Raw genomic sequence first — 14,476 nt, forward strand, 5'->3', positions numbered from 1 at the left:
ATCGGAATGCAAATCTGTCCATTTCCTCACGCAGCTTGAAGAAGTATCTCGCTGCTGTCGTTGTTGCCAGATTTAGGAAAAGGCGGACGAGTTATAGGAGCGAATTACCACATATATATTACAGAAAATACGATAAAGTAATAGTAAAGTCTTCCATTTGTGTTGGAATAAATACGCATTTGACATAAAGATAGTATATTCATCTGTATATACCAGGGATTCCTAACCCTTTCATTGCATGGATTCTTTCTAAGAAAACAGTTTTCTTCGCCTTGGCTGTTTTTAAATAGTAATTCCTTATGTGGCATGGGTGTGCTCAAAATATACGGCAAGCCTTAAGTCTGTCGAATGATTTCGTGGTGGGGAAAGAGGACGGGTGGCCCTGGGACCCGTCCTCCACGATACTTTCTTTCAAAATTGGAGCGGAAGTGAGCAAAGTCATACCGTCAATTTAGTGCTCAAGCCTCATGATGGGCTTGTTTTAATTCAGAGATCAGATAAGGCAGATTGCCCACAGCAACATATCATCAAAAAAAAAAAAAAAAAAAGGTTTTAAAAAAAGCTTATTATTTTTATGTTTTTGTGCTATTACTATTTTTAATTTTACAAATATAAAGAAATTTTCAAAAACAAAATCACAGATTCTAATTGCACAAACATTGATTTTAATTTATGTCATGGCTGCACTTGATGTATTTAATCTTTTTAAGAAATATTTTCCATAAAATTGCTTAACTTAGTTCTTAAATCACTTCGTTCAAAAATTTGAACCTGCTGCTTGTTTTCGATATTAAATTATTGACTTGACTAAAGCTTGCTTCCACTAGGTTTGAATACGGCAAAGAACAGAAGGGCTATCTGCTTAAGGCGAAGGAACACCTTCGTAGAAGGCTTTCTAAAGGAATTGCTCATATCCACGGTACACATTTGAAAAACCTCGATAACCAACCATGCTGCCAACTCGTTCATCCGGGTTCGAACGCGGAACGAATTATCAGCATTCAGCAGTCTTTAACTGCTCGGTAACGGGTAAGAAAAGGGAAAAGTCAATAATGTTCTTTCGGTAATAACTTTTATTTCCGATTACTTTTAAAATTCAATGTGGAGGAAAGTATAGGCATAGATTTTGCTATCTTTTAATTAGTTTTGCGTTCTTCGTATTTTTTTAGTTCGGTTTTCTTATGTTCCTGCGTTTTACTTTGTTATATTGCACTTATTGGATAAAAATGTTATGTATTTTAAAAAAGAACAGTGTCGATTTAAAAAATATATTAAATAATTTAGTGCAGTTTTCCCTTATGATTAGGATTTCTTCCTTGTTACGACATACAGCTTTATATCATTAAACAACTGATTATCTATTTTTTAATAATTTTTGTAATTAGTGGAATCTTAATAATGATGCTCAGTTGCTGGTGCATATTCGGCTATCGATCCCTTGATCATCACCCGATCACCTTTAAAACTTCACCGACCCCGCTGGGAACTCACAGCATGTTTCAGTTGTTTTGATATTTGGAAGACTATTTTATGTAAAAATTTTATTGATGCCTTCCGCTGAGTAAGCACTTTTTTGCTGCAGTACTTTGAAAGTGCTGAAGTTCAGACCGCTTTTCTTGCCTCTAACCGCATAGTTAATTTTCACAGCATAAAGTGCTTCTGCGGACGTAAAAATCTTTTTAAATATTTTTCACCTGACGATCTGTTCCTCACTTTCGATATTGCTACTTTGTTAATTTTTTGAAAACCTTTTAACAACATTTTTACAAGATAACGTGTGATGTCTTTAATTATTTGCTTATACTAATTTTAAATGATGAATGACTGCAATTTATTAAGACCAATAAGTATTTTATTTATTAATTAAATTAAAAATTTCTTCTTACAGCATACTATGTTTATCATAATGATGAATTTCAAAGTACTCCATATTTTTGTTTCGTCAAATTTACTGCCTCTGTTTTAGTTCTCTAAATAAATTTTTAATGATTTTTCTTAAATAAATAAAATGAATAATTTTATAGGTTCGCAAGTTTTTTCAGTTTGGAAGAAACAACAGATAATGATCTCATCAACATTGTACTATACAGTGATGAGGCGTATGCCTGTTCAGAAACCAACAATATATGGAAGATAGATCCGGACACTTTGGAATCCTTGCAAAAGGTGAAGTGAAGACAGTTTTACAGGTAGATCTATTGCATTCGGGAGGGGAAGGAATGAAGGCAAGAGAAAGAAATTTAACGAATAGTATTTATTTTTAAAAAAATGTATTAAATAATTTAGTGTAGTAGGATTATATTATAGCTGTCCACGCTGTGGTTAAAGTTACCCTGTTTAGACCTAGTACATAGAACCCGTTCTGGTTGTTGACTATTTCGTTGTAACTTTGTGTATACGTTATTGGGAAATTAGGAAAAGAAATCTGCAATAGTTCAAATTTTGATTGAGAGATCGCGCTTTTCATGCAATGTAGAAATTACATTATGCAAATCTGGAACGTTTAAAAAGCCAGTAGTCAATGCCGTAATATCATTCTTCACTATGCCTTTGGAGAAGAAAGATCAAGCTTTACTGGTGTGTGCTTTTATCAGAACGGCAGTAATGTTTCAACTACACTACGAGAATGTCGATGCTTGAAAGGCTTACAAAAAATGCCTACGTTAAGGCAAGGTTTAAAAACGATTACTAAATTTCAAGAGACTAGGCTGTTGTATGTGCTGCGAGAATAGGGACGGAAACTCGTTTCAAATGAAACTGCGAAGAAGTCGCTATCGCCGTATTCGAAAAAGCATTCGGCTCCATTATTCTTCAACAAGTGCTCGAGTTGGTGTCATGTGATTTTTATCTCCCTTGATCGGCAGTACGAATGTTTCTGCGATCCATTGTAAAGTGGTATCCATACAAATCTGCATCCTGCACGCCTGGACAAACGCACATATGTGCTGGCCTTCTAATGGCTAAAATATCTGTTAACAATGCATGGCCTTGGAACATTTTCTGGTTGGCTCAGGCAAACTCGATGAGGTTCGCAAAACGGGTGCCCGCGTGTAGACGCTACCCCGGCGTACTGATTTCGACTTTCTAATCTTTGTAATTTTGAACAGGTTATAATTCGTGTCGAAGAAAATGAAAGTTCGGAACAGTTCATAATCTGGGTGAGCACGTAAAAGAGTCCAACAGAAACACTCCTGCGGTGCAGGCCATGACGAAGGTAAGTGCGAAGATAAGCAAATGGCATGGAAAACGAAATGCCTTAAGCTCACAGAATTTGAGAGTCTCTCATGTGTGAAGTTTACACAATAGGAGTAAATAACATAAAATAGCAATGGACATAAAGGCATAGTGAAAAATATAATATATACATTATATACAGGTCAATATATACAACAAATGCAGCAACACCAGAAAAACAACCAGTATGAGATAGTGTGACGATATAATTAAGATGGGACAAATAGGTGAATGAGTAATTTGAAAGACAGTTACTGATCGAGGTATCTGAGGATCGCAAGCGGTCGTTTTCTATTGCTATCAATGTTATAATCATAATTAAGCACTGGAATTGTGCTGTTGTTAACATTTGGTGTTGTTACGAATTTGGTATTTAAAAAGCTAATGTTAGTTCAATTATAAATTAAATGGTTTTATTTCCCGCGCAGTGCAGCGCGTGGCGAATATTAAAAGAAGAAAGCTAAGCCGGAAAATTAAAAATACAAGAGCACGTGCATTTAACATTTAAATAAATAAATATGTCTTTTTGATTTCGAGAAAGTACCAGAAAATTCTCGCACGCGATTTAAAAATCTTATAAAAAGAGGAAAACCTCTCAGTTCGTAGTACGTTGTCAAAAATTTTTGTGTCTGTAAATAAGTCATTGATTTGCGAAACCGAAAAACAAAAATGTCCTTTTATAGGACACCACTCGATAGTTCTGATGAAGAGGACTACGGAAGCGAGCATTCGTCGAAAACCAACAAGACGTATCCATTGAAGAAAGAGGATTTCATCCTTATGGCCAAAGAAAAGAAAAGTAAAGCGAAAAAGGCGAAAACTATGTCAGATACGGAAAGCGAACAACCAAGTAAGAAGAGAGATGTTAAACCTGGTAAGGAAAAAAGAGACATTCAAACACCGAATGGAGAAGCTACTGATAAACATACACCAGAAGATTTATCAATGGGAAATGATGAGGACATCCCAAAATTCAAGTCATGTTCTGAAGAAGAAATCCGGGACCAGATTGCGAAATTTGGATTTGACGTAATTTGCAATTACTTTCATAAAAGAACTAAGGGTGAGATGGAGGTAGAGACATTCACGAAAAGATTTTATCCAGGGCAGATAACTGAAAGAGGAACAGACAGCAGGGAACAAGAATGGATTTCTCGTAAGAAAACCGCGAAAGTATCAAAAAACGAAGCTCCAATGGAAGTTACGACGGAAAATCGATTTGAGAAGCTAAGTGAAGTAGAAGGTATGGAAGAAGAAGGAGGAGCCGAAAAAGAGGAAACTCCACCCCCAATAGTTTTCCAGCAAAGCGAAGTGAATTGGCCTAAAATTCATGAAATCCTTATCAATACCTGCAGTGAAGAATTCGAAGCCAATATGAAAATGAAACTACTATATGTTAATTTAAAGTCAGTAGACGATTACAGAAAAGCAACTCTGATTTTGCAGAAAAGAAATATACCGTTTCATACTTTCCAGTTACTCAGCGAAAAACCTATTAAGGTTGTTCTTAAGGGCCTCCCATCGACGATGAAGGAAGAAATAATCCAGGCAGATCTGGAGAGAAGGAAATTCCCGATAAGTAAAGTCAAGCAGTTTTCCAGACGAAGAGGAGACGCTATCGAGAAACTTCCGATTTTCCTGTTGGAGCTGAAGAAAACGAAGGAAGGACGTGCAATTCATGGACTCAACAATATGTTAAGTGTTAATGTCAAGAGAGTAGTTTGCCCCGAAAAAACGCGTGATTCAATGCTCTAGATGTCAAGAATATGGACATTCGCAACATCTTTGCTCAAATCCTGAGCGATGCTGCAAGTGTTGACAGCACCATAGAAGTAAAGAATGCCCTCTAAAGCCAGAAAAAAAACCTAAGTGCATCTTCTGTCTACCGCATGTAAGTTCATATAGGGGTTGCCCCGTTTATACAAGAAGCGATATGAAGCAAAGAAGCAGCAGGCGAAGCCAGCAGCTAAGATTCCTACGCTGGCAGATTTTCCGAAATTCATCGAAACAGAGGAAGACAGCAGTAAAACCCAGATGAAACATCTCTACAGTGATAGAGTAAAGAAAAAATTGGAAAACCCACCCACAGAGTACAAGGATATCATAAACTGGATCCAAGATCCTAAAGTCAAAAAATTTCTGAACAGTATGGTTGAGCACGTTGAGAAGATACGCGCTGCAAAAACCACGGCTGAGAAGTTTACTGCCGGGTTCAAAGCAGCCATGACACTGATGAGATTTGCTGAAAGTGAAGAGTAATCACCAGCTTAGAAGCATTTGAAGGAATTTCACTATGTTTACGATTTCTTTTCACTTTTTCAACACACAGGTTCCCCTGTTTACAGCAGCAAAGCTCGTGGTCAGTACTTGGGTGGGTGACCACCCACGTGACTGGCCTCGACGTATCATCTTTCTTCAACTAGTGAAGATACATCACAGCTTGTACGGCGGCCAGATGCTTGAACCCTCCTTCTCCAAAGTCTACTTGACCAACTCACGTGCATTAGCACATGTTCCTGCTTCACCTTTGTCGGTGCGGTGTAAATCAACTTAATTTTTAATTCTTCCCAACGCCTTAGGGCATATCTTCAACAGAGACGGTTAAAGTAGCAGAGGCTACTAAATGCCGCTTAACCATTCACTCGATTTCGATTTCAGTTCGTAGTAGTTAAGTAGTTTGTTGTTGTTTAGAAAATTGCTCTTGTTGACTGTAGCGAATTCGCGGATTAGCTTTCTTTAGCTGTTTTAATTACGTTCGATTGGACATTTGAGTAGTTAAAAGATAACTACTGTGAGATATTGTAATACTGCATGATAGTTTGAGAAAATTTAAGCATTTTTGTTGTGATAATAATAAATTTTTGTTCATTTTTCATCGGATTGGTGCATTCATTTCGTAACGAACCCGTACGCACGCAACAATTTTTGGTGTCAGAAGTGGGATTTGAATGCCAATAACTTGAGCGATGGAGGAACAATTGAGGCAGCTAATTACTGCATTTGCTGCTTTCCAAGAAAAGATGGAAGGGGCCGTCAACTCTGTTAAAGAAGAAATGAAACGGGACAGGATTCTGTTAAAGCAAAGATGACATCCGTTAAGGAAGAGATTAAAGCGAGACAAGAAGCCGTTCAAGAAAATATTGAAGCAGGTCAAGACGAAATGAAAAGAGAAATAACCTGCGTAATAGAAAGTAAATTTGAGGCTATGGAAGACAGAATAGGAGCTGTCGAAAATAAAGTCGGGCAAATTGAAGAAAAGATTTCTTCTGTCAAAGATGAAATAGAAGATAGAGTGTCGGCTGTGGAGCAACGAGTCGAAGGAAGAGTTTCGGCCTTCCAACAACAAATTGAAGAAAGAGTTTCTGCCGTCCAAGGACATATTGAACAACAAATCGAAGACAGAATTTCTGCTGTCGTCGCCAAAGAAGTTGACACTTTAAAGAAATTCGTAGCGACTTCAGGGAGCACTTCGGATGGTTTAAAATTTCTACCCATGCCTGCTGAAGCTATCGACATATGATGGGAAGACCTCCTGGCAGGTGTATAAGACACAATTTTATATCGTGGCGGATGCGAATGGATGGGATTCCCAAGCTAAAGCCTGTCATCTCGCCGCTTCTTTAAGAGCCGACGCAGCGGATATCCTTCAGACTCTTCCCGAAAACAAAAGATTAGATTTCGAAGCTCTGTCCGGCGCCTTAGAGCTGCGCTTCGGGGAGAAGTGTTTAAAAGACTACAGCAGGCTGCAATTAAAATCTCGTCAACAGAAGCCTACCGAAACACTTCAGGAGCTCGCCACGGATGTTGAAAGGCTGCCCCATCTCGCCTTTTCGGAATGCCCGACAGAAGCAAGAGAAATCTTGTCCTTGCAATACTTTATCGACGGCATCCGGGATACTGAAATTCAGAAAGATCTACGAATGGCGGATGTAAAAGATTTAAAAAGCGCTCTAGTGTACGCTATGAAATTCCAGGCAGCCCAGCAAGCAACTCGTAGAGACCGCCACCCAATCAGAGCTGCTCATGTCCAGGAACCAAGGGATAAAGTTACTGTTCGTCTAGACGATATAACCAGACAACTCAATGACTTAACAAGAAATATCAGTGAAAAGAAACCGACCTTAAAATGTTGGAACTGTGGAGCTGAAGGACACATACGGCGGAACTGCAGAACACCCCAGGGCACGGATGTTAAAACCGCTCCTAGCAAGCAGCAGGGAAACTAATTAGTGGCCATCTCGCGGGGCGGAGGTTGCGAGATAATGAAAAGCCCCAGTTTAAAGCGCTTCAAATTTCTGCAGTGAGAGGCGGCAGTAATGGACTTTTCATAATAGGACATATTAATGGAGTTCCCTGGAATATGACGATAGATACAGGAGCCAACGTTACCATCATCCGAAAAGATTTGGCTCAACAACTGGGAAGCAAACTCATCTGGACGCCGCCCTGCGTTACCCTCCAGACTGTGTCCCGTGAGAAAATCGACATCGACGGAAAAGTGAGCGTTAACATTACGTTTGGAAGTGCCGTTTACCATCTCACGGCCTATATAGCAGAGATCACTGATTCTTGCATACTCGAATTGGACTTTCTAAGGAAATACAATTTTTCCTTGGACTTTAAAAATAACGAATTGCATTCTACATCTGAGGACATAGCCCTATTCGGAACTAATGATGGAGTGAAATCTATCCACAAAATTATAGCTCAAGACGATATCACAATACCCGCAAGAACCGAGTTTTTACTTCCTGGATTCATAGCCGAAAATAGAAATTTCCGCTACGCCATCATAGAATATCCCAATAACTGTAATAGCCCGAAAGGAGTACTAGTAGCCTCAACATTCGTCGACCTATCCAGAACGGTTATTCCGGTGAGAGTCGCCAATGTAACTGAGAAGGCGAGAGTTATTAAGAAAGGTGAAGTGGTTGCAACATGTACTCCAGTAACCACCGTTGAAAGAAAGAGTAACATCCAAGAATCCGTGTCCTCAGAGAGCATTACATCGGAGTTATTGCAGAATGCGCAATTAAACGATAAAGAGAGGAATGCTGCCGATCGCGTCATTAAAGATCTTCAAGTTGTTTTCTCCCGCTCGTCTTCTGACGTGGGTCGAACTAGTTTGACACAACATAGAATAAATACCGGCGATCATCCCCGATCAAGCAACATCCAAGACATCAACCGTTTGCTAAACAGGAAGAGGTGCGAACGCTTTTAAAGGATATGGAAGAAGGCGATGTCATCGAGCCTTCAGCAAGTCCATGGGCATCTCCCATTGTCCTAGTCAGAAAGAAAGACGGCTCAACAAGATTTTGCGTTTATCACCGGTTGAATGCGGTTACGAAGAAAGATAGTTATTTTCTTCTTAGAATTGACGACATTCTATACACTTTTTCTGGAAGCAAGTGGTTCTCAACACTTGATTTAAAGAGTGAGTATTAGCAGGTAGAAATACAGCCTGAAGACCGAGAAAAGACGGCATTTACTACGGGACAAGGGCTTTGGCAATTCAAGGTGATGCCGTTTGGACTGTGTAATGCGCCGGCAACATTCGAACGTCTTATGGAGACTGTTTTGAAAGGCCTTTCCTACGAAGCCTTCCTAATATACCTGGAAGACATCATCATCATCGTCGGAAAGAGTTTTGAAGAACATTTAGAAAATCTTAGGAATGTGCTTCAGAAACTGAAGGAAGTCAATCTGAAGCTGAGTTCCGCTAAATGAAAATTGTTCCAAACGGAAGGGACTTACCTGGGACATGTCATCTCTGAAGAAGGTGTGCGCACGGATCCTGAAAAGGTATCAGCGGTTAAATCCTGGAAACGTCCCAAAATGTCCATCAGCTGAGAAGCTTTCTAGGGCTTTGCACTTACTATAGGAGATTCGTGAAGAACTTTTCTTCCATCGCAAGACCCTTTCACAATCTGATAGAGAGCAACCAAAAGTTCTTGTGGACAAAAGAATGCGACGATGCATTTAACAACTTAAAGGAGGCTTTAACATCTGCTCCAATCCTGACATATCCTCAGCTCGACCGATCATTTATTCTCGACACCGACGCGAGCAATGAAAGTGTCGGTGCTGTTTTGTCCCAAGAAATAGACGGCCAAGAACGTGTAGTAGAGTACTGGAGCAAGTGCCTGTCTAAACCGGAGAGGAATTATTGTGTCACCAGGAAAGAGTTACTCGCCATAGTCAAAGCTGTAGAACAGTTCCATCACTATCTATACGGCAGAAAATTCCTGCTCCGCACCGATCATGCATCATTGACCTGGCTTTTAAATTTCAAGAATCCTGAGGGTCAAATAGCCAGGTGGATGCAGAGAGTCCAGGAATATGGCATCACTATCCGTCATCGTAAGGGATCATCACGCGGAAACGCCGACGCCTGTCTAGAAGACCTTGCCCAGAAAGCTGCCGATATTGTTCCAGGGTGGAAGCGAGATACGAGCTGCTGACTCCGGTCGCAAGACAAATTACAACATCAACATCGGCTGATCGAGAACCGTGGAGTGATGATGAAGTCAGGAAAGACCAGCTGGAAGACCGCGACATTAAACCCATAATTGATTTAATGGAGTCATCAAACAGAAAACCTACTTGAAAGGACATTTCTATCTGTAGTCCTACAACCAAACAATTCACTTCACATTCGAAACGGCGTCTTATAGAGAATTCCGAATCGAATGATGGGAAGACGTTCCGATGGCAACTTATACTTCCAAGATCCCGCATTCCTGATGTACTTAAAGAATAACACAGTAGCCCTACAGGAGGTCACTTTGGAATAATAAAGACCTTGCGTAGAGTTGGTGAGTGCTTTTACTGGAATAATGCAAAGGATGACCTGCAAAAGTGGTCTTGCGATGCCTGTGCAAGCCGGAAAGGACCGAGGAGACGCAGCCGAGGCAAGCTGCAACGTTACAACGTAGGGGCGCCTTTTGAACGTATCGCCTTTGACATCCTGGTACCTCTGCCACGAACTGCTGATGGCAACAAATACATATTCGTTGTCATTGATTACTTCAACAAGTGGCCTGAAGCTTATCCTATTCCTGATCAAGAGGCTGTTACAGTAGCTGAGGTAATGATAGAGCACTGGATTTCCAAATTCGCAGTGCCTCTTCAGTTACATTCCGATCAGGGAAGGAATTTTGCCTCGGCAGTAGTCAAAGAACTATGCAAACTACTCGGCATTGACAAAACTCAAACGACGCCATTGCATCCCCAGTCGGACGGCATGCTAGAGAGGTTCAATCGAACCATCCTTAATAACCTCTCATTATTGGTTTCCAGAAACCAACAGGACTGGAACAAGAAATTACCACTCTTTTTATTGGCTTACCGCAGTGCTGTCCACGAAACTACCAGCTATTCTCCATAACAGATGCTCTTCGGTCGTGACCTTCGTCTGCCTTGTGATCTATTGTTTGGCCGCCTTCCGGATGCTCCTTCATTGTCTTAGGAATATATTCAAGATCTCCAGGCCCGGTTTGAAGTGATGCACAACTTTGCACGAGAGCGAGTCAACTTGGCGACGGAGAAGATGAAGACCCGATACGACACAAGAGCTACTGAACATCAATTCCACGAAGGAGACAAGGTGTGGTTGTGGAATCCGACTCGACGGAAAGGACTTTGTCCGAAATTACAGTCACCTTGGGATGGCCCGTACACCGTCCTAAACAGGTTGAATGACGTCGTGGTTCGGATTCGTAAGTCTTCGAACTCTAAACCTAAAGTCGTTCATTACGACAGGTTAGCTCATTACTATGGCCATAGTACGTAATGTAAATAGTATAAGACCATGGTCCTTTTTGTTTTTAAATGTGTATTTGATTTGATTTGTATTTAGTATTTGTTTTGTATTTAGTATTTGATAGCATTTGATTTGTTTTATTTAGTGCATTTATTGGTCATGTTTATTATTGTAATGTAATGCTTATTAATGCATTTATGCCACAGTTGTAAGGTTAGCTTCCAGTCCAGGGATTGTACTGCCCGGGACGTGCAGTACTTGGGAAGGGGGCAGCGTTACGAATTTGATATTTAAAAAGCTAATGTTAGTTCAATTATAAATTAAATGGTTTTATTTCCCGCGCAGTGCAGCGCGTGACGAATATTAAAAGAAGAAAGCTAAGCCGGAAAATTAAAAATACAAGAGCACGTGCATTTAACATTTAAATAAATAAATATGTCTTTTTGATTTCGAGAAAGTACTGAAAATTCTCGCACGCGATTTAAAAATCTTATAAAAGGAGGAAAACCTCTCAGTTCGTAGTAGTTACGTAGTTTGTTGTTGTTTAGAAAATTGCTCTTGTTGACTGTAGCGTATTCGCGGATTAGCTTTCTTTAGCTGTTTTGAATTATATTCTATTGGACATTTGAGTAGTTAAAAGATAATTACTGTGAGATATTGTAATACTGCATGATAATTTGAGAAAATTTAAGCATTTTTGTTGTGATAATAATAAATTTTTGTTCATTTCTCATCGGATTTGTGCATTCATTTCGTAACGAACCCGTACGCACGCAACAGTATATTTTTATAGAATTTTTTGGCAAGGTTAGCAAAATGAACATATAAAGTTGGTATCTCAAGCTCTTGGTGAATTGCCGAGTTTCTGATGAACCATCGACAGTTTTGAGTAATAGTATATTCTGCAGTATTTGGAGTTTCTTTACATTAGTAATACTAGCATATCCCCAAACAGAGCAAGTATATAAGAGTAAGGGACGCAAAAGGGTCTTGTAAATGAGTAATTTGTTGTCAATAGAGAGAATTGAGTTCCGGCCAATTAAGGGGGTAAGTATTCGCTTACGGACACGGAACTTGGCTATAATATGTGTAATATGTGGGGTCCAGGTGAGTCGCCTATGCAAAGTAATTCCAAGGTATCGGGCATTCTTAGTCCATTGAATAGGGATGTCATACATGTTGATGCAGTCATCGTTATCGATGCTAGTCCTTTTGGTGAACCAGACGGCCTCGATTTATCCACATTAATCTTTACTTTTTAGGCCTTGAGCCAGGACTCAAGTGTATGGATGTGTTTGGAGTGCTTATATAACTGGTCCAGGAGATGCGTTTTTTGAGAGAATTGCCGTGTCATCGGCGTACACAGGGTGGTGTGTGGTGATTGTGGGATATCGTTCGTGTAGTTATTATAGTGAATGGGCTCAAGGAGGCTCCCTTGCGGGACGCCAGTCTTGATAGCCCGTGGGGTAGAGTGTGAATTGTTTACACGAACGATAAAGTGTATATCCTTAATATAGGAGTAGGTGATGGCTGTGATGTACTCTGGGAAACCCAGAGTGATGATTTTGTGCATGAGGCCCTCGAGCTAAACCCAATCAAAGGCTTTAGCTACATCGAGGAAGATGGCACCCTTAGTCTGATGGTCTTGGAGGCCTTGTGAGATCAGCTCAGTGACCCTGTAAAGCTGGTGAACAGTAGAGTGCTTCTTACGAAACCCATGCTGCTGTGAAATAATGATGTTTTTTGATTCAGATTCTCTGAAGGATGATGAATTCTGCTACCTTGCTTAGCGAAGATAAAAGGCTGATGGGTCTGTAAGACGATGGCTCCGATGGTGGCTTTCTAGGCTTTGGGACTCGGGTGATGATGGCGGTCTTCCATGGTGTAGGATAGTGGCTCAGGCGTAGCATGGCATTGATAATTGCAACAAGTTTTAAAAGCATAACAATCCCCATGCTTTTGAGCATCTTGTTTGAAATTTTATCCAGTCCAGGACTCTTTCTGACTTGGAGTTTCTCGATATAGCCGTTGACCTCTGATGGTTTGACAGGAGTTATGTTGTTCGTGCATGGCTTTGAGAGAAATTCTGTTAGTGTGCTGGTAACCCAGTGTTCCGTTGGAGGGTGGGAGATGTTGTTTGTGCAGAATTGAGAAGCATAGTGATCAGCTAGTGATTCATCTTTCTCAATTTCAGTGGTGTTAATTTGTTGTCAGCCGTTTAAGGGCGGAATGTTGGTGTAGCATCTCTTTAATTTTGCTGTTGCCTTCCAGATGGAGCTTTTCTCAGCTGATAGGGATGAGAGATAAGTGGCTCAATGACGTTGTGCGTGTTGACGTGTATGAGCCCTGACCTGGTGGTTTAATCGATTTAATGCAGTCTTATCCGCTGGATATCTGTACCTTTGCCATTCCTTGAGGGCAGCATTTCTTTTTTGAATGAGCTTTTTAAGTTCAGGATCTGTGGCTTTTTTCCTGTGAGAAGTAGGAGTGCTGTTGGCATCAAGAGCATTTATCAGATCAGTAGTGAAGCTGGTGACCAATGCGTCTAACTCATCACCTGTGTGTGCTGTTGGAATGTGTAATGTAGTGTTATTTAGGGCTTTGGCATATCCTGTTCAATTTGTAATAAAGGCCTTTTTGTGTGGTGTGCTACAGACAGAGGTCCCCACTTTAATCATGACAATGTCATGGTCAGAGAATAACTCATTAAGAGTTTGGATAGATCATGAGAGGCAGCCTTGGACGAGTCGCATTTTACCATAGATGGAACACTTAATACTCAAAACTGTCGGATGCACTAAAAGTCCTAATGTATGCGCGAACGGTCTTGATCCTGATTGCGTTACTTTATGGTGTATTTTTACCGCTGATTTCATTTCTTTTTTCTTTGAGAAGAACACTCTTTCTAGATGTTCCATCACGCGTGCACGTAGCAGCAGACCTCTTCAGCAGCAAGTCATTCTTGTTTTACAAGAGCGACAATGTATAGAGACTATTTGTTTCTTGCAAGATGGTGCACCAACTCACATTGCCGGGCCAGGGAAAATACTGCTTTGTGCCCACTTTGGAGATGATCGGATAATTTCGGGAAGTTTTCCAACTGCCTGGTCTTCTCGTATTCCGCGCTTGAATCCCTGTGACTTCTGTTTGTGGGTATTCCTGAAAGATAGTGTCTGCGGAGGAAGCGTACGGACTATGCGTGAATTGAAAGCAAGTATAACAACATCATGCTAGTGCAACTGATTTAGAAAGCCTTCGCGCTGCTATTGAACGCGCTATAACACACGTTGAACGTGTGATTAACGCAAATGGAATGCACATTGAACAAATTCCGTGATAAGGTTTGTGTTTCCGGTTTGTATTTTTTATTATTCATGTACCTCTTTCTCACCTGGCGGTCGAAATTTGAACTATTAATTTTTATTCCATTTTTTGTTCCATGGTTCATATAACATATATACCAAGTTTCAACGAAAT

The 14,476-nt window shown here is 40.3% G+C and overlaps 1 protein-coding gene across 3 annotated transcripts in view; it reads left to right on the forward strand.

Annotated features, from left to right (window-relative positions):
• LOC118193732 (carotenoid-cleaving dioxygenase, mitochondrial-like) overlaps positions 1–14,476 on the forward strand; it is a 93,955-nt gene that overhangs the window by 39,663 nt on the left and 39,816 nt on the right. For all 3 annotated transcript variants that reach the window (XR_015043131.1, XM_085824301.1, XM_085824309.1), the window contains exon 3: positions 2,025–2,166. Coding sequence is in view for 2 of the 3 variants with exons in the window: in XM_085824301.1 (XP_085680427.1) it covers positions 2,025–2,166 (142 nt within the window). In the remaining variant the exon portion in view is untranslated. The remainder of the gene's footprint in view (positions 1–2,024; positions 2,167–14,476) is intronic.

Source organism: Stegodyphus dumicola, chromosome 1, assembly GCF_044657685.1.
Source record: "Stegodyphus dumicola isolate Sdum_Otavi_A_Nest chromosome 1, ASM4465768v1".
NCBI lineage: Eukaryota > Metazoa > Arthropoda > Arachnida > Araneae > Eresidae > Stegodyphus > Stegodyphus dumicola.